The sequence below is a fragment of the Diabrotica undecimpunctata genome, chromosome 2 (assembly GCF_040954645.1).
Source record: "Diabrotica undecimpunctata isolate CICGRU chromosome 2, icDiaUnde3, whole genome shotgun sequence".
In the NCBI taxonomy this organism is placed as follows: Eukaryota; Metazoa; Arthropoda; class Insecta; order Coleoptera; family Chrysomelidae; genus Diabrotica; species Diabrotica undecimpunctata.
Window position 1 is genome coordinate 87,973,237 of NC_092804.1, and position 22,038 is coordinate 87,995,274.

Consider the following 22,038-nt stretch of genomic DNA (forward strand, 5'->3'; position numbering starts at 1 on the left):
AAAAATCGAGAGATGTTTTAAGGCGGGGCGATGCGCATCAGGGTGCGTATTAGTCCACGACTAAGGCACCAGGATGACATCCCCCCCTCTTTGAAGACTCTATGGCTGGAAAGAAATTTATTACAGACAACATATTTAAAGCAGAAAATACAAATAGATTAGTACAATAAAAGAACAAAGTTTATAAAGGTTTATGAAACAGTCACAAAAGGTTTATGAAAAAATATAAAAAAGGTCGAAAAAGTTTATAAAAATTTATACAAAATCGAAAATAAAGTTTGTACCTTATTCAAAACACAGCGCAGTAGCTTCAGGTGGCCATCTTCTTCTTCTGTAGGTACCGTCTTCCATCACAGCACCTTTGTCTTCGACGATTTCGTCCTCCTCTAGGCCATCAGGAACACATAGTCATTTGCCAGCCGGTTTCTTAGTAGGGGGTATGCCTCCGCCTACGTGGTGTATGTACCACATGCGGTAGGGCAGGGGGTGACTCCGCGGCTACTCCGGGGGCCTCAGTAGCTTGTCAAGGCCTCAAGGTCTTGTCAAAGTATGGCCACTTATACACTCCCACGGTGCCTTACAGAGGGTCTTCGGCCAGTCTATTCGAAGTACCCTCTGCGTATCTTCCATCTCGGTTGATAGTTACTATCTCTTACACAGGAAGGAATTTGTAAGGGAGCAGCGAGTGTGATAACCGCTGCACCGTCTAAAAAGTTTAAAATTTTTATTTTCAAAGTCATTTTTTATTTAAACAAATAGATATTCCGCAATTCTTTTCTTAAATAACTTAAAATAATGTATAATTTTATATTTTAAATTTTTTTCTCAAACACACTGTAGTTAATAACTCAAAATGAACCGAAAAAGATATTTTTGAAAAAGATAACTAGATCTCCAAATACCTATCGTTACCGAGTAGGCAGCCATCGAAAAGTTAAAATATGTACGATAATAACCAACATAAAGAAAGAGTATTTGGCTACTGCTCTGTCTCTTGCCACCATTTACCTATGAAGCACACATTAATCTTAAAAAAAATGATATTTAAATTAGAGTTCCAGATAGAAAGAAGAAGAATGCTCTACTTTTATTGTAGAGTGTATATATGAGTTAAGTGGAATTGTGCAAGATGTATATCCAGAATAAATGATTTTAATATATTCCATTTTGTATCACTTGTATCATTGTTTAAAAAAGACAATGTTTTTTTAAATAATGCTTATACTAAACATATTATGGTTTTTTTAGATATTGCCCCATATAGAGCATTGTTTGATGAAAAAAGGTGGGACATCCTCATCGAACAATTCCGACAAGAAAACTACCGACTATTCCAGCTTGCATCACAATCCGTATTTACTGTTGCTCTCCAAGCAGGGTTATCAGCACTTAAGACGCCATATCCTTTTAAAAAATATATATTAATAAGTTCTACCAGTAATAAAAAATTAATGTTTTATATAAAATACACAATTGATGGGATTAATTGTAATATTGGTATGTTAGGACCATCATGTTAGTATATTCGACCATTATTATCGCTCCTAATTTTGACTTGCATTAATTATCGATGCCATTATATCTTTCTATTCTATTTTTTTTTGACATGTGTCTCCCCTTATTAGCTTTATTATCATCATAACTGGCTCGACAATCCTTTGTGGATATTGGCTTGCTCATAGAATAGTCGTCAGACCCGTCAATTCCTAGCAACTTCCCTCCATCTTCTGGCACTTAGAATCTTAAAGTCTTCTTCCACATCATCATTCCATCTTCTAAGCGGTTGTGCTCTACTTCTTCTGGGTTTTTTAATGTCAATCTCTTCATGTAATTATTATCTGATATGCTAGCGATCCAAGATGTGTGAATTCTTTTGTTCAAAGGTATAGTTGTTAATTTGGATTCTCTGTTAAACATTTTGAGAGTTTTTAGTAAACAACACATATTTGGTTTTTTCTCGTTTGCAAGTCCTAGTTCACTTGCCGCGTTCGTAAACTTTGTAAACACTTCACTACGTTTCTCATACTTGTGCCCACTATAAAGATATCATCAACGAATGCGAGAATTTGTGTCGGTCTATGAAGGATGGTTCAGTTCAATCTAATATTTATCTGCCTGACTGCCTTTTCCAAGGCAATATTATAGAGGATACACGCTAGATACGCTAGCGCGTATTCCTGTCTTAGACCATTATTAATATTCAAGAACGTAGAGTTTTCTTCTTAAAGTCTAACGCCCGAGCTTACGTTTTGCATTGTTAGTTTTGTCAATTTAACCAACTTAGCTAGGATTTCAAAGTCTACCATTGCATTGTATAGTGCAGTTATTTTAACACTCATAGGCTGCTTTAAAGTCGATGGAGATGTGGTGTGTATCTACAGTAAATTCAACTTCAAGTTGCGGACAGAATAAACACCAGTCACCCCGTGATATTCGAGTCTACACGTGAGGAACGCCTTGCTATTGGCCAAATTTTCGAACGATCGTAAGTCATGCAGTTTGCCCTAACAGGTATGCATTTCGTTTTCCGCTCTGTCCTCTGTCCAATGCGAAGTGTCATAGTAATTTTTGTGAAAAACTATTTGTTGGTTTGTTAATTTGTTAATCGTCAGCTCGTGTGTGGATAGTGCAAAGCATTTTTTAAGAACATTTAATTATAGTCGATACAAACGTTTTCCCCACTATACAAATAATTCCTGTAAGGATAATAAAGCATTTATAATAGCCATAAGATACGATATAAAGTCGACCTGCACTGATATGTTTAATGGATAAAAATTATTTGATATGTAATATAGTATGTTAAAAATTATGAAAAACATGAGGTGCCCGATATAATTTTGTCCTGACTATAATTAATTAATAATTAAAACTCTTTACGGCACGAGATTTTATAAATTTTCTACAATAGACCCTTGGGGCACAGAAACATTCAATTGCATATGTAAAAAAGTAAAATGACCTCACTTTTCAAGAAACAACAGATAACCATTTGCGTTTGACCGATAACTATACCGTGGGAATTTTACCAATTAAAGATAACACTTAATAGGGACAGAGGGAATAAGTAATACAAACCACTTGCGTAGGTGTAACTTGATAAAAATAGATTAGTAAGTGATTCATTTTGTGGACTACTGTGCAACATGTAGCAAAACTTTGGTGGTTTAAATTTCAATCCGATGTGCCGAAAAGAGTTAAAAAATAACTTTTTTTATATATTTAAAAAAAAAATTTCAACCCGGGCAGATATTGTTTTAGATTTTCAAGGCTCAAAAACATAAGTAAAAAATATCACATTTAACAAAGCGGTGTAGGTAAACCTTATATCGGATCCTCTACTATAACAGTAAATTTTGAAAATGCCCATTTTGTTATTATAGTTGAGAAAAGTATAATAAGTACATTTATTTAAAATGTCTGATACGGAGTCGGCAAATGAAAATGAGCAACTATTAACGCTAAGTCCTCCTAGGAAAAGAGCTAAGAAAAATCACATAGATATAAGAACCAAAGAAATAATGGTTAATACATAAAAATTTGAATTACAAGATAATCCTACTTTAGCGTTAACGGACATTCAACAAAGGGTTGCAGATAAAGTTGGAGTTTGTTCGAAAACTGTTTTCAATGTCATTAAAGAATATAAAAGTACCCACACATTATCAGCACTGAAAACAAACCAAAATCGTTCAAAATCAATAGATGCTGTAGATGATTTTGATAAGCCTGCTATAAGAAGAATGGTTCATCAGTATTTTTTCCGCAATGAAATTCATACATTTGACAAAGTTCTAAGAGATGTAAATAATGATAATGACTTACCAAATTTTAAGAGAACCACGTTTTACAAACTCTTACGAATATTAAATTTTAAATTTCAAAAACGTGGAAGAAACAGTTTGCTACTCGACAAAAATGAAATTGCGCTATGGCGGAGAAATTATTTGCAAAAGATAAGAAAATATAGAGCTGAAAATAGAACTATTTATTACTTAGACGAAACATGGATAAATGCTGGCCATACAAAACCAAAATTTGGGTGGATACTTTTGTGACTTCTGCAAGACGTGCATTTTTGGATGGGCTGTCGATCGGCTTAAAAAATCCCACAGGTAATTCAAATAAACTTTCAATTTTTTATTTATTATCTTTAATATCACTTTTAGGAAAAGGTAAAAGATTTATAATCTGTCACATCGGAAGTGAGAATGGTTTTGTTCCGGATGCACTGTGGGCTTTTGTGCAAGATGGATGGGAAGTCATTTGAAAATTGGCTTCAAAAGATTTTACCAACACTGGAAAAAAATGCTGTAATTGTAATGGACAATGCCCCTTACCATTCCAGAAAATTGGAAAAAATTCCCATTATGGCTACAAAAAAGGCAGATATTTAAAATTTTCTTCGCTCAAGACATTCCCTTTGAAGAAACGATGTTAAAGGTGCAACTTTTAGAAATCGTTAAACAAAATAAAGGCGAATATAATTATTATCCCAGATTTAGCCATACGGCTCACACTCCCTCTAAGGGGAAAATTCACTCATCCCAGATACCTACGGTATCAAAAGGATTGAGCTCTGGTGGGACTCTTTCCGTGTTATCGAGCCCTAGGTGACTTGGTTTGCTGGAGTATCTCCCAAAAATTTTCGTACATACCTGGACGTCGCGAGGAGTACAGCTTTCTGCATGGCCTTATAAAGATGTTCATTTAGACCCAGCTGTTTTATGTTCGCTAGGATTATCGCTATAATTATTATCCAGATTTAGCCATACGGCTCACACTCCCTATAAGGGGAACATTCGCTCATCCCAGATACCTACGGTATCAAAAGGATTGAGCTCTGGTGGGACTCTTTCCAGACCAATTTTCTCACGCATCTGGACGTCGAAAGTAGCACAGCTTTCTGCATAATCTTATATAGATGTTCATTTAGACCCAGCTTTTTTATGTTTCCTAGGAGGTTCTTTGGGATGACTCCAGTGGTAGAAAGAATAATAGGTATCGTCTGGGTATTTTCCATTCTCCATTGTCTCCTTATTTGTATTTCCAGATCTCTGTACTTGGCGATCTTTTCGTTATACTTAACACGCAGATTATTGTTATTAGGTATCGCCTCATCGATTAGTGATGCTAAAACCTATGTCAGTTGAGTTCAGTAGCTGGGATAGGGGGTTCATCGCTAGACAAAACCACAGTGGGCTCAACGAGTCTCCTTGAAATAGGCCCCGGTTGATTGCAATATTTTCAGTTTCGATATTGTTTTCACCAGGTATTTGGAGGTGAATTTTTGTCTTCCAATCTGACATTATATGTTTTAAAAAGGTCACTATGTTATCATCGACTTTATATATTTTTAATATATCTACAAGCCATTCATGCGGCACTGAATCAAACGCTTTCTTATAGTCGATGAAAGCAGTAAAGAGATTCCTTTTTTTGCTACATGCTTGGTTAGAAATGACAGAGTCGATGATAAGTTGTTCTTTGCAGCCCATGGAACCCTTAGCGCACCCTTTCTGTTGGGGCTCTATGATATTGTTTAGAGCATAGTGTTGGTAGATACGCCGGGCTACACAGGATGTGAGCAATTTATACAGAGTTGGAAGACAAGTAATTGGGCGATATTTGGTTGGATCTTGGGTGTTATTTTGATCTTTTGGTATTAAATAAGTTGTTCCCTGGGTTAGGAAAGATGGTATTTCCTGCGGATTAGAAACACTGTGATTAATTAATGCTGATAAGCACTCATGAATACTCCAAAACTTCTTAAGCCAGAAGTTTTGAATGCCGTCTGGTCCAGGAGATTTCCAGTTATGAAGCCCTTTGATAATATTTGAAACTTCTTCAGTAGTAAAGGGTTCGTAGGGAGCAGTAACGTAGTGTTGGCAGTTGTGCGCCATATCTTCAATCCATCCAGCATTGGTGTTAAGAGCAGCTGGTGTGGAAAGTTGATTTCCCCAAAACTCATGGATTTCTTCTTGGCTTGGGTACGATTTATTGGCACTTTCTGCAGTAGAATTGAGTTTCCGATAGAACGCCTTCTCGGCATTCTCAAAAAGCATATTGTCGGATTTTCGTTTGTTACTAATTTTGTATCTCCTTAGTCGGCCTGAGTAAACGGAAAGTTTTTGTTTTAATGTATCCAGGCACTGTTGTGCTGTGTTGTTTGCTGGATTATATTGTGAGTGTCTTGCGGTGGTTATCATTATTTCTTCAGCTCTTCTGATTACTCTTCTACTTGTTGTCCCTCGAACATATTCCGTGATTTGACCAATGTCCCTACGTAATGCTTTAATTTTAATAAGCAGCCGTTTTTCCCAAGGTGCAACTCTGTTATATGTCTTTTCGATATTAGTACGATATTATATTATTATTATCCAGATTTAGCCATACGGCTCACACTCCCTCTAAGGGGAAAATTCACTCATCCCAGATACCTACGGTATCAAAAGGATTGAGCTCTGGTGGGACTCTTTCCGTGTTATCGAGCCCTAGGTGACTTGGTATGCTGGAGTATCTCCCAGAAATTTTTGTACACATCTGGACGTTGAGAGTAGTACAGCTTTCTGGATGGTCTTGTAGAGATGTTCATTCAGACCTAGCTTTTTTATGTTTTCTAGGAGGTTTTTTGGAATGACTCCAGTAGTAGAGATAATAATAGGTATTGTCTGGGTACTTTCCATTCTCCACTGTCTTCGTATTTGAATTTCCAGATCCCTGTATTTGGCGATTTTTTCGTTCTGTTTAACACGAAGATTATTGTTGTTGGGTATCGCCACATCAATTAATGTTGTTTGTCTCTTTAGTTTATTAACAAGTATGAGATCCGGTCTATTATGTGCCACTGTTTGATCTGTGAGCACAGTGCGGTCCCAGTATAGCTTGTAGTTGTCATTCTCAAGTATACTCTCAGGAACGTATTGATAATATGGAAGATGGTTTGTTTGAAGAAGTCCCAGTTTGATAGCTATCTCTTGATGAATGATCTTTCCTACTGAGTCGTGCCGTTCCTTATATTCAGTTGCAGCAAATGCCTGACAGCCCCCGGTAAGATGTTGGATGGTTTCCTGAGCTTGACACCCATATCGGCATTTGTCATTTTTGACCTGAGGGTCTTTGACGATATATTTTAGGTAATTTTTGGTTGGTATAACCTGATCCTGAATGGCCAGTAGTGAACCTTCTGTTTCAGGGAACATCTTTCCTGATGTCAGCCAATTCTTCTTCTTCTGGTTCCTATCCGTTTCGGATGTTGGAAATCATATTGGCAATCATGACCTTGCTCGCTGCGGCTCGAAACAGCTCCGTTGAGGTTTTCCTAAACCATGTTCTTAAATTCCGCAGCCATGATATTCTCCTTCTACCGGGTCCCCGCTTACCTTTGACTTTACCTTGCAATATAGACTGCAGCAGGGAGTAACGGTGCTGATTTCTCATAACGTGTCCCAGATATTGCAATTTTATGCGTTTGATCGTAAACACAATCTCTGGTTCCTTCTTCATTTTTTCTAGAACTTCCTTGTTCGTGATCCTTGCTGTCCATGATATTCTCAGCATTCTTCTATAAAGCCAATAGTTCGACGCTATATTGTCGACATGGTCTTGACTGACCTCATTGGGATGTCGCCCGTGCAGAGGTTTACCCATCCAGATGCGCATTTTTTCGTCCTTATTAAGATGGTTTATGCGCATTTCTGGTTCCCTCAGTTTGATCGGTGTTGTATCATCTACTGCGCAAATCGCGCGATGTAGAGTAGATGTCTCAGCCTGCACCTGAAAATAAGTTCTTAAATTAGTAATTTGTTTTTCTAGTTGCTCACTTATATCCATAAGCCCTCGTCCTCCTAAATGCCGCGGTAATGTCGTTCTTTCTACTGCACTTCGAGGATGGTGTTTTTGTGCCTTTGTGAGGTGTGTTCGTACTTTTCGCTGAAGATTTTCTATATCGGTTTTTGTCCACTTAACAATACCAAATGAGTAGCTAAGCGCGGAACATGCGTAGGTGTTTAGTGCCTTAAACAAATTTTTACTGTTAAGGTGTGAACGAAGCAGCTGTTTTACCCTTCGTATAAACTCAGTAGTTATCTCAGTTTTCATTTGCTTATGGTCAATCTTCCGCGCTTGCTTTATTCCGAGGTATTTATACATATCATTTTCACCCATGGCCTCGATGTTCTGGCCGTTTTGCATATCGAATCCGCCGGGCTGAACCTTTCCTTTGATTATATTTAAGACACGGCACTTGTCAAGACCGAAGTGCATACTAATATCATTAGAGAAATTTTCTACTGTTTTTAGCATCTGATCCAGGTGACTTCGAGTGGAAGCTAGTAGTTTTAAATCATCCATATACAATAGATGATTAAGCTTTGCAACAACAGTGGTGTTATTTTTGATGCTAAAACCTGTGTCAGTTGAGTTCAGTATCTGGGATAGGGGGTTCATCTCTAGACAAAACCACAGTGGGCTCAACGAATCTCCTTGAAATAGGCCCCGGTTGATTGCAATATTTTCAGTTTCGATATTGTTTTCACCAGGTATTTTGAGGTGAATTTTTGTTTTCCAATCTGACATTATATGTTTTAAAAAGGTCACTATGTTATCATCGACTTTATATATTTTTAATATATCTATAAGCCATTCATGTGGCACTGAATCAAACGCTTTCTTGTAGTCGATGAAACCAGTAAAGAGATTCCGTTTTTTGCTATATGCTTGGTTAGAAATGACAGAGTCGATGATAAGTTGTTCTTTGCAGCCCATGGAACCCTTAGCACATTCTTTCTGTTGTGGCTCTATGATATTGTTTAAAGCACAGTGTTGGTTGATACGCCGGGCTACACAGTATGTGACCAATTTATACAGAGTTGTAAGACAAGTAATTGGGCGGTACTTGGTTGGATCTTGGGTGTTATTTTGATCTTTGGGAATTAAATAAGTTGTTCCCTGGGTTAGGAAAGATGGTATTTCCTGCGGATTAGAAATAGTGTTATTAATTACTGCTGATAGGCACTCATGAATACTCCAGAACTTTTTAAGACAGAAGTTCTGAACGCCATCTGGTCCAGGAGATTTCCAGTTATGAAGCTCTTTGATAATATTTGAAACTTCTTCAGTGGTGAAGGGTTCGTAGGGAGCAGTAACGTAGTGTTGGCAGTTGTGCGCCGTATCTTCGATCCATCCAGCATTGGTGTTAAGAGCGGCTGGTGTGGAAAGTTGATTTCCCCAAAACTCATGGATTTCTTCTCGGCTTGGGTAAGATTTATTGGCACTTTCTGAAGTAGAATTGAGTTTCCGATAGAACGCCTTCTCGGCATTTTCAAAAAGCGTATTGTCAGATTTTCGTTTGTTACTAATTTTGTATCTCCTTAGTCGGCCTGAGTAAACGGAAAGCTTTTGTTTTAATGTATCCAGGCACTGTTGTGCTGTGTTGTTTTCTGGGTTATATTGTGAGTGTCTTGCGGTGGTTAGCATTATTTCTTCAGCTCTTCTGATTACTTTTCTACTTGTTGTTCCTCGAACATATTCCGTGATTTGACCAATGTCCCTACGTAATGATTCAATTTTCGTTAACAGCCGTTTTTCCCAAGGTGCAACTCTGTTATCTGTCCCTCCGATATTAGTACCCCGTCGTGTTCTGGTCTTAATGCCCATAACATTAGCAATTGCTGTTGCTGCACAGTAAATCAGCGTGTGCATATATTCCAATGTATGGGCTTCTACGACATAATTGGGCAGAACTTCAGTGTTCACAATTTGTAACAGCACTCCTAGTTTCTTACAAGAGTTTACTCTTGGTAGCGGTGGTCTGCTAAGTGGGTTTGTTTCATTAAACTCTTGTACGGCGCGTGCCATTTCGTTAACTAGGCTATCGCGCAACTCGTTCTCCTGCTGTGTATTGTCAGGTTGTGTTTCTTGTTCTTGTATGACAACCTCAGAAATTGGCTCTTGTATTTCGTTAAGGGCTTGATTTCCAACTACCTCTTGATTATGAATCTCCCGTTCGACTTCGCTTCTGATGGTATTGCGTCTAGTCTCTGGGATGAGATTATTTCTGATAATTACCCGGTATTGATCTGCTACTCGTTGTTCAGATACTTGGATTTCTGGGTACTCTCTGCAAAATTCGGCATACAGATTTTGTCGATAGCCGATCGTTTCTTGACCGAGGTTTGTCACCTTATAATAAAAGCGCAAAATATTTTCATTCATGGACACAGTCCATTTCATGCGCTGCCTCGGTCGTCCCGCTTGAGTGAGCGCCGGCTGATGTTCCAGCGCAGCACCTTCAGCGAGCAGAGCTCTTGTTGTTGTTTGGCTCGCTTGTGGTTGTTGTTCTTGTTGGGCTGTAGCTGATTGTATGACAGGGGCCCGCCTCCTCAACACCCTGCCACCGACGTCCCGCATGCTGTCACGTCCAGCGCCGGCTCCAGACGTGCCCTGGCGATCCCCAGGCAGCGACCCTAAACATAAATTATTATACTTCATTATCATGGGTGTGCATTTTATACCTACTGCCAGGTGTCAGTTTTTGTTCCACGGCAGGTATCCCTGCTACCCTCTGGGTATCTGCGCTACGAATACCCAGAGAGTATCCCCCATTCGCAGGGGGCCGCGCCTGATAGAAGAACTGACAAAAAACTCCCACAGGTTATTATTATTATTATTTATTATTATTATTATTTATTATTATTATTATTTATTATTATTATTATTTATTATTATTATTATTATACATAAGCGAGGGCAGAGGAACTAAGTCCCTATTATGCCCAAAAACAAAGAAATTTCATTAATAACCTACTAGTAAAAAACAAAAATTACAAATAAAAGAAATAAAATTACAATTTTTGGTTTAAAAGAAAAACAATATTTTAACTATAATGTAAAACGGTCAAGTCTGTTTTTGAACGAATTGGTAGAGGGAGCAGAGACAATGTTATCATTAAGGTTATACTCAAAAACTCTATTTGGTAAAAAGTTCTTCCTTGATCTTGTAGAAAAATTTTCTTTCTTCAGTTTGAACTGATGACCTCTGAGGCGTTCATCTTGATTAATGGTAAACATTTCATCGAGATTTCCAAAATTGAATTTTAGTATTTTAAAAGTTGTAATTAAGTCTCCACGTTGTCGGCTAAGTTCAAAAGAAGTTAGGTTAGCCATTTATCTTCTCGGTCTAAAAGAAATTCGAGTGGCCTTTCTTTGGACGTTTTCCAACATAGTCTTGTCTCGAACCAGATCAGGATACCACGTTGGTCCAGCGTATTCAAGTATGGGTCTTACGTACAGAGTGTAAAGTTTACAGAATGATTGCATTGAAACTCTCGAAAAACACCTCCGAATAAGATACGGTCTGGAGTTCGCACGTTTACAAATAGGGGTAATATGGTCGGACCAAGTTAGGCTGCTGTTTATGATAACACCAAGATCGTTATACGAAAACACAGAATCTAATGGCTTCCCGTTAACAAAGTACGGCACAAGTGGGTTATTTTTACCAATTCGAAGCACTACACATTTTTCCGCGTTTAAGGGTAGTAACCACTGGGAACACCAAGTGAAAATAGAGTCCAAGTCCATTTGGAGGGTTAGCTGGTTTGTGATTGGATTGGCATATATTTTTGTGTCATCGGCGTAGAACGATATTTTACTTGAGACATAATAAGGAACATCGCTTGTGTAAACCGTAAACAGCAGAGGTCCAAGGACGGAACCCTGAGGCATTCCACTTTCCATTAACCTGTCCTGTGAGAAAGATTCGCCAACTCTAACTTTGTAATATCGATCTGTCAGAAAATCATCTATCCAACGAAGTAAAGTACCGCGAACTCCGAAATGTTCTAGCTTATGTAGAAGTCTGCGCTTAGGTACATGGTCAAAGGCTTTAGAGAAATCTAGATAAACAACGTCGACCGGCTGCGAACTGTTAAGGGATGACGTCCAGTCGTTAACACAATGTAAGAGATTGGTTAGAGTAGAGCGACCAGAGACAAATCCATGTTGTTGTGATAGAATAACATGTTCCTGGAGAAGGAATTTGGTCATCTCCTCGGAGATAATGGCTTCCATAACTTTGTCCACTACTGGCAGCAAGCTAATCGGACGATAATTGTTGGGGTCGAGTTTGTTGTCTTTTTTAAAAATAGGGGTAACGGAAGCTAATTTCCAACTAGGGGGTAAGGAGTTCTGGATGAAAGAAGTTTGCATAATTACCGTTAAGGGTATTGCAAGCGTGTCTGCGCACCTATTTAACAGTTTTGGTGTTAAACCATCTAAACCGGGTGAAGCGGCTGTGCGAAGTTTAATTAAGTGTTGTTTGACATGATCTACTGTGAATTCAATAAGTACATAGTAGATGAACTGGAAAGAAGCACAAATGGATTAGTTTTATTTAAGGTTGCCACCGGTACCACTGCGAGCTCAATCCAATCGAGCTTGTATGGGCGCAAGTCAAGAATTATGTTGCAGCGCATAACACAACATTTAAATTTGCTGATATTAAAAATTTATTCCATGAAGCTATGTCTGCTGTAACCATGGAAAAATGGAAAAACTGCGTTAAACATGTAAAAGAAGAAGTGAAGCCTAAAATGTGGGAGTTGCACAATTTAATTGAGGCACAAATTGAGCCTATCATTCTCAACTTTAATGATGACAGCAGTACATCAGATTCTGAAAGTTAAGATAAAATACGGTAATTTATAAACTTTTTTTTGTTAATAACTCTCGATCTTGTAAATTATTTTTATATTTAAAAAATTGGTGTACTATAATCTGTACCTGTCAGACGTCTACAAACTATATAAGGTTTTGTATTGCAGTTATAATTTACTAGTCCGGCCCTGAACAAACGCGTGTTTCCAGAGTGCATTTTTTTACAGCGGCCGTAAGCTTGAAGTTGAATTTATTTTAGATTATATTCTAGTGACTATGTAAATATTTGCCTATGTGCGTGTATTTGGTGTATAATATCCTTTGTAATAAAACCGAATATTTCATGTGCAGATAGTAACAGAGAAATGCCTCTATAGTTCTTGCAATGAAGATCCGGTGCGGTTCATCGCATTTTTTATGCAGCGGACATATTATTCCCTTTAGCTACTCTTTTAGGAATCAATTCTTTCTGCCATATAAGTACTATCAGTTTATGGATTACTGCTAAAAGATGGTCACCATCTTCCTTGAACATTTCAATGTGTAGTTGCTGATGTATGTTTAGTTGATTTTATGTGTTGCCGCCTTCTTCAACATAGTCTAAATTTTGAGGTGATCGCTGAAATGTTGTGCCCATCTATTAAGAACTGAGTCTGTAAAGTCGGCACGTAATTTCGTTGGAAAATTTATAGGAACAAGAGCGAGTAAGATACTAACAAATTGGCAACAATGTTAGAGTGACCTGTAGTCTACTGAACAGTAGCCTAGCTATCTAATTTTAAATTAAATAAAAGTTCTTATTTTTATTTAATTTTATTTACAAACAGTTTCATTTTCTATAAAGTTTAAATAAAAAATATCGGTCTTGTTAACTTCTGTGATATATCTAGGTAGTGATAACACTAATCGACTCGACTGAACAGAACTTATTGTAAAATAATAATACCTATAAAAATTGTTAATAAAAGTAATTATCACATACAATTAAACAAGTTGTTTTATGTACACGTATTTTAGTATACAAACGTTTTATTAATACAACTGCTCATAAGTTTTAAAACTTATGAGCACATTAATTTTATCCCTGATAACTTAGTTATTGTAATCAGTAAAAAATAGGGAATTCATTTTTTAAATTATATACAGGGTGTTCTATTAAAGAACCACAACTTTGGTTTGACACCGTGTGAGAGAAGACTTAGTACCTCAATAATTTTAAAATGGGTAAGAGGTCTAAAACTTTTATGAACATCTTTTTTTATATATCTAGCAGGTATTTTATAATAACCTAACCTGTACTTCGACTATTTTAAATTAAATACTTTGTACGTTTTTGTTCTATCATGAAGTGTGTTTGTACCCTATTTTCAAAGATATATAAGCAAAACGAGAATATCTGCAATTACAATAAAAATAAAGGTTTCAACTAACACCTAGTTCGAAGTAAGTACTTACTAATCTACTCAGTATCACTGTTATTACTAGTATCACTCGCATCTTCTAAATTTATAGTTAATTTGGTTAATGCTGGTAAACATTTAACGTAGTCATTTTCCACTGCGATTACATGTTTGATTACATTTTTCCATTTGGTTGCTGTGATCTTTGTGACTTCTGTTCTAATTAACTGGAGAACGGTAGACGAAAATTTAGGAGCCACGTTTCTTCTTCTTATATTTCCTTCAAGTTTAGTGCATATTAACTCTATTGGGTTAAATGTACAATAATAAAGAGGAAGTCTTAGCACGGTAGGCCCGTTACTGCGAGTACAGTTATCAACAACAGATTCCTTCTGGTACTGTCTACTATAAACAACCTCCAACAATTGCTTTTTACTATATGATGCCTCAAAATACAAATCGCTTTCAAATAAAAATTCTTGAATTTGTAATTTGGTTCAAGTAATATTTGGAATTTTTTTATTAATCTTGAATGATATGATGCGTTGTCCATGACAATCACAATATATTTAGATAATCTCGGAAGCAGAGATTTTTCAAACCATAATTCAAAAATTAAATTTTCTATATCTCAGGTCTCATCTAAATAAACTTTTCGTTTCATTTTTTGATTCTCAGGTATCTGTCTGATATAATTGTTTCTTAAAGAAATAATTATTCTACCACTTTCCATTAGTGTTTGGCGCTTTCTATAGTTTTTTACTTAAAATTATGGAAATCCACAAGGAAAATGATTCCTGTAGCTGGCTGTATACCACGTATAACAAAAGAGGTTAGTCTTTGTATGTGGGTATATTTTATTTTATAAAAACCCTTAAAAGGGCAACATTACAAGCACGAACGTTTTCGGAACAACTGTTCCATCATCAGGTTAAAAATGCAGGTTAACATGCCTGAGCCACCAAAATATTTGGGTAAAAACCCTTTAAAATGAAAAATGTTACCAAAGATTGTACATGATGTTTATAATATTATATGATGTTTAATATTTTAATTAGATTTTACTTCAGGTAACATACACCCATGCTTAAGTGAGTTCCAGTGTCCGGAGAGTAAACCTCTTCAAACGGACTACGGTTGGCAACTGATTGATCAATCAGTTGCCAACCGTAGTCCGTTTGAAGAGGTTTACTCTCCGGACACTGGAACTCACTTAAGCATGGGTGTATGTTACCTGAAGTAAAATCTAATTAAAATATTAAACATCATATAATATTATAAACATCATGTACAATCTTTGGTAACATTTTTCATTTTAAAGAGTTTTTACCCAAATATTTTGGTGGCTCAGGCATGTTAACCTGCATTTTTAACCTGATGATGGAACAGTTGTTCCGAAAACGTTCGTGCTTGTAATGTTGCCCTTTTAAGGGTTTTTATAAAATAAAATATACCCACATACAAAGACTAACCTCTTTTAAAATTATGGGTTCTAAGAAATCATTAAAGTGTTGTTGCTGAACATGAGAGAATTTGAACATTGAATTTTGAACAGATGAATTCGACATACGTCGATGCATCCGTTTTCTGCACCGCAGTGTAAAATTATAATTCTCTGTCCTTTATTGGGCGGTACTGAATTAGAACACTTTTTGTTATTATTCGTTAAACTTTTTTTCACGGTGTCATGAGTATCATACCAGGTCTCATCCAAATAAACAATATTTCGTTTCATTTTTCGATACTCAGTTATCTGTCTGATATAATTGTTTCTTAAAGAAATTATTCTAGTACTTTCCATTAGTGTCTATATTTTTGTAGCTATGTGCGGTTCTATTTGTCTGAATTTGCTACCATCCTTTCTCCTCTGTCCAGAAGAAGATGTTTCTCCTATAATCTTGTAGCAGGTTGCTTTGATCACTCTGGTTAAAAAACATGTTTCTGCAATTCCCTCTAATTTAGAGGTCGGTTGTTGCGTGAATACGTATAATGCTAACATTATCAAACTCTCCTTTATTTCTTATCTGACATATTCTGTGATTAAAATAATTAATAATGAAGTCAATTAATCCCTTTTTAATCCTGCTGCTCAAAGTAAATCATGTACCAAATTCTTGACGGACAGGGTGTCTGCTGTAGTAGTTCTTTTTTTCCAGTATTCCTGAGCCAGTCCGTCTTATCCAATGATGTCGGCTTTGGCTTTATGCATTTCTTGTATGAGTAGAGCTGTAGCTCCAGGTTGATAAAGGCTTCTTACATTCCACGTGAAAATTTTCAAATCATTGTCCTTATTTGGTTTGTAAGTTTGTGGTAGGTTAAACAATCCGGCTTCTTTCTTTGTGGCTTTGTTATAAAACATGGATTTTTTACAGGGTTGGATAGTCAGCCTAACTCCAAATCTTATTAACTTTTCTGTTAAGGTTTGTGGCCCATTATTTTGAGATTTTTAAACTGCTAATGCACTTTAAAAAATATCTTTTCTTTGATCAGTATAATTGCTTCGCTCTCTCTCCGTCTTATTTTGAGTTTTGTTAACCCTTGCATGTAGGGGAGCAGCAACTGAATATCTTTGGTTTTTATTAATTTGCTTTTGGGAATTTGGGAAGAATATTTACACTGATCTTGAATAAGCATGGCGAGATTTATTACATATAAACACATAAATGTGCTATGTTCTTCATAGCACATTTGAAGTATTTTTCGCCATTAATTCATTGTATGACTGAATACAAAACTCCAGAATGTTGAATGAGGTCGTTCGGTTTTCGGCAAAATAATACAAGGTCTGTCTATATGGTCTCCTATTGCTCTTTTAAGAGGTTACATGACTATTATTTCGATTTGTGAACTTCACAACTTCGAATTTGGGTGATTTTTGGACGAACTCGATTTTTAACTGTTAAACAAAGTAAAGATAGATTTATTTACTTCTTCCGGTAACTAGATTATATAATAAAATCGAGTTACAAAATAAGATAATAGAAAATAAGAAATGGTAATGTATTTCATTTGCATGTGTTTTTTTAATATTTAACTTTTAATAATTGTAGATGTTAATGAGTCCATGTAAAATTTATATATTTAAACGCAAACTTCAATTTTAAAACTTTTGATTATATTTTCCTTAACGCTTAGCAATCAGTGTTATTCAGAAACTGGAGGAAATAGGAATCCAACTTGTCCCGTATGTCAGCCATATCTTAACGAACTCGCTGACTCGCTACCATTTGCTCATTGCTCACAAAGTCGTCTATATTGCCATATTAGCGGATTACCCATGAACGAAAACAATCAACCTATGATGTTACCAAATGGACACATATATGGAGAACAGGTAAGTAAAGCTAAAATATTGACATTCGATGGTACAAAATAACTTGCTAAAATACTTTGTGGTCTAATAGTTTAGTTATAATCATGTCTTTGGATACATCGTTAGACACAATTTCCCCCGACAGTAAATTCAAACTAGTATTTAAGATAATTATAAATGCGTGGAAAAATATTTATTTTAATGTATAATATTGATGAGGATACGTTTGACAAGAGGATAAATAGGAATGCGCGAACCTTCAAACAGAAACAGACAATATACAGATCTTTCTTAAGTACTTAAAAACTTAAAACTCTTACTTAAAAAGTACCTTATACATGAATTTCATGGAATAAAGGTGTATAGTATAAAGAAAGTTGTAAAATCTGATTAGGCATTGAAAAATCTCCTAAATTTGTTAAAAAACAATAGCCTTCCGCCAACAATCTTCATATGACTCTTAACAGAATATCTGAAAATGTATTTTTCGCTCCAAATCTTGTTCTGAAGTGATAAAGAGTGAAGTGATAAAGAGTAAAAGTATAAAGAGGTGGAACCTCTTTATACTGTGCCCAAGGTCAGATATTCTCAACTCAACGCGTCGAGAATGGTTAGCTGTCTTTTAGTTTCGACTTTTATACTATTCGAGACGGAACAAAACATGTTTTGTTTAACACATAGGCGTACTCTAGATAATAAAATATTTTATCGTCACACCCCCCTCTCCTAAAGAAAAATGTTGAACAAAATTTTTAACTATAGCCCTTTCCTATATACAACTTACAACTATCAAAAAAAGGGTGTGGCAGTCCAGTGGGACTGCCGGTAGAAGTTATACTTCTATACAAGCGTTCGCCGTTAAAAATTTATATAGGAGTCAATCTGCACAATCATTACATATGTAATGCTATAGGTAAGAGAGAGCAAAAAGAGAAAAAGAATTAGTTATATAGGTATATGGTGCATCGTTTGCTGTATATAAACATTTGACATGTAATAGGAGTATAGTAAATGAAGGAGGGTATCAATATTTTAATGAAAATATATATTTTTATTTTTATATATGTATAAAAGGAGTTGAATGCAAAAAAAATTTTACTCATACTCTGCAGTAAAATTCATTGTTTATTTTGTTATTAATATAAAAATTACAATACAATAAATATAATAATACAATATAAATTAAAATGTAATATTCATAAGTATTTAAAACTGCCAATATAACTTACTTAACGAAGATAAAAATAAAAAACCAACAACTCGGATTATGTTGAAAATTTTCATTTTATTTTAAAATTTATGTTTTTTGCGTATATTACATAATATTTAATAAGATTAACGTGAGGTTTTTAAATATTTCAAAAATAAAAAAGGAAATTCATAATTGGGATTCGAACTCACAACCACCAGCGTATGAACCAAACACGTAAAGGATTTGCCAATTAGACATTACACTAACGGATTTCAAAATTGACAGTTCTCGGTAAAACAGTGATTATTTTGAAATACAAAAGCCTAAAATAATTATAAACCATTAATTTTAAATAATACAAAACATATCACATAAATAATAATATTAATACATATTATATTTTATATAATATTATATATATATATATATATATATATATATATATATATATATATATATATATATATATTATATTATATATATATAATAAAAATGTTGATTTTGTATTTAATATTATATATATATATATATATATATATATATATATATATATAATATTAAATACAAAATCAACATTTTTATTCTCGAGAGAGGAAGAGAGAGAAAATATATCTTCTGTCTCTCTCTTACTCATTATCTTACATATGTAATGGTTTTACAGATTCACTCTCATGCAAATTTCCAACGCCGACCGTGCCTATAGAAGTATAACTTCAAAAATATAAAACAAAACATCTTTTTAACATATTAAATATATCCATATATATTAATGTGATATCAAGAATTTTAATTTTAAAACTTTACAAAAAATTTATATAAAACATTACTAAAATTTTTGATTTATGATTTATATCACACCTTTCAATTTTGTTATCTCAGGTTTTACTCGTGCTTCAATATCTATACTTTACAGCTGATGGGTTAGGTCCAAAGAATAACGAAATAAAACAACATAATATGATATGAAGATAATGTAATAAAATAAACTGATTAAAATACCTCCAAAAATTATTAGTATACAATGTTTATCGAACAAAATTCGTTCTACGTACGTGAACCTTCAATAATGCATGGATAATATAATACAATTACAATCTAAAATCCAGCTTATTATTCTACATAAACAAATCAAATAATAGTCAGTGTCCTTCCTAATGCAATTTTGATATATCGATTGTACCAAGAAAAATTTGTATGAATTATCCAATTTTCTCCACAGCTCCGTGTCCCCTCTCATAACAAATTTGATCTCCTTCGACTATCGACAACTTATTCACACGTTACTAATATGATATAATATTATTTTACCCAAAATTCTCAAATTGAATATATTATGAATGTTTCTCCCGTTGAAACGCTTCCTCTGCCTTGAGTTGTCCAATTCCTCGTTCTATGCAAAATGAACTATCAGTTCTCAGCAGCCTCCTATGTAATTGGCAATATTAAACAAGATATTGCAATTTAGTGTCTTCAATGCTCTCCTTCGAATGCACGTACCTTTCCCATGATGCCAGCCTCTTTTCCTCTCGCCAAACTTATACGTAGAATACAAGTAGGAAAAGTTTACTTACAAATTTGTACCAGATCAGCTACCGTCGGACACACTTACTTCACCAACTCACAACTTATTCTTTATCACTTACTACCCCTGGATACCACCTCGAAAACCAACCAATCACTTTAAGAAACTCGAACTAACTAACTCTCTCATCTCCTCTATCCATCCATCCAACCTCTCATTATACACACCCACATCCACTTTCCAAATTCTCGGCCAATCAGAAATTTGCATACCACTCCCACATAAAATCAGAAATACCTACAAACTTTCCTAATTCATATTATTTCTACAAGGACACTTAATATCTACTGGGTATTTACATATTCCGAACAATCATTTATTTATTTTAACTATTTTTATTGTCTTGTTCATGGCGCAAACCCGGATTACTGAACACTTTATGGCTTATGGGGAAAAACCATCGTTAACTTCTATTCATTGTACCCGCACTATTCACTTGTTATATTTATACAAAAGATTATTTATGACTAAGATTACCTTTGGTTAATTCCAGGCAGCTCGGAGTATTTTTATTTTCTATAATCTCTAAAATATTGATTTCATCGTACATTTAATATTTTTACTCTTCAATTTTGAATACCACAACAATATATACCCAATTACATATTCAAATACGCAAAACCAAAAATGTCTTCCGCACGACAACTACCTCACTTACTAGCACTAGCACTCGTGGTTGTACCTTATCCGGATCGTGTTTGTTGCTGTCAGTCTTAGGCGATATGATCCTTTTCCTTTCAAATTTGGTGGCAGCATTGATTTGAGAGGTATGGACACTTTTACTGATGTTATGGGGTTATTCAATTGTGTTACCCCCATATGTGCCTCTTATTTGAATTTTCTTTTGGGGTTGCTATAATATATTCGCACTCGCGGCCTGGAGTGAGTGGTAGTGCAAAACTGTCCGATAACGGGCTCATTATTTCTGGAATTTCCAAAATGTCTTCCATTTGGTGGAACGCATGGCTGTTTATTATTTCGCAGTTCCTGTCTAGGGTCAGCGGTGGTCTTCTGATAGGGCTGTCTTATAACTTGTGGTAAAAAGGGTGGTGGGGATGGTTAAGGTAGTGGTTGTGTTTGATTGGGATTATATGTTATCGTCGTGAGCCGGTTTCAAATCTTTAATGTGAACTTTGTTGACTGTTTTTCCCGTTGCGTCTTTCAACTGAAAAAATACTTCTGATAATACTTTGTGAATAGTATATGGACCGGAGAATTTAGGAGCTAATTTGGCGTTTAGTTGTTTGGCAGCGTTAGAAATGTTGTAAACTTTTCTCATGACCTTATCGCCGATCTTTGGTGTCCATTCTCTGCGGCGCAGATTGTAGTAGTGGCTTTGTGATGTGAAAGCTTTGGCCAAATTTATTTTCACTAAGTCGAATGTCTCTCTTAATTTGTTCCACTTGAAGTGAAGTGTTGAAATGTATTTTGCGGCCTTTAATTTGTCTAGTATGTGATTGATATATGGAAGTGGATATGCGTCTTTCTCGGAGATTTCATTGATACGTCTGAAATCTATGCAAAATCGATAACTGTCGTTTGTCTTCTTTACTAATACAATAGGTGAGCTATAGGGGCTGTTCGATTCTTCTATTATTTCTTCTTTCAACATGGTATCAATTTCGTCGTTTATGATCTTTTGCATGGCTGGGTTTCTTGGTCTGTATCTTTGTTTTATTGGCGTGTTGTGTGTCAGTTTAATAGTGTGTTTGATTAACGGGGTTACTCCTTTTATTTTGTCAAATTTGGTCACTTCGTTTTGTAAGAAAAGCTCCAATTTGTTTTGCTGTGCTTTTGTTAAAGTGGGCTTAATATTGAATTAAGTCTTCGTGATGCCATCGTTGTAAATATTTTCTGTGAAGTTATTGGTTACTTGTTCCTGTGTTGCGGAGTC

The 22,038-nt window shown here is 35.3% G+C and overlaps 1 protein-coding gene across 1 annotated transcript in view; it reads left to right on the top strand.

The window, feature by feature from the left end:
* Positions 1–22,038, top strand: part of Kaz (E3 ubiquitin-protein transferase Katazuke) — a 369,805-nt gene that overhangs the window by 253,558 nt on the left and 94,209 nt on the right. Inside the window, exons 5-6 of the mRNA XM_072523188.1 lie at positions 1,249–1,399; positions 17,196–17,391. Coding sequence (XP_072379289.1) covers positions 1,249–1,399; positions 17,196–17,391 — 347 coding nt within the window. The remainder of the gene's footprint in view (positions 1–1,248; positions 1,400–17,195; positions 17,392–22,038) is intronic.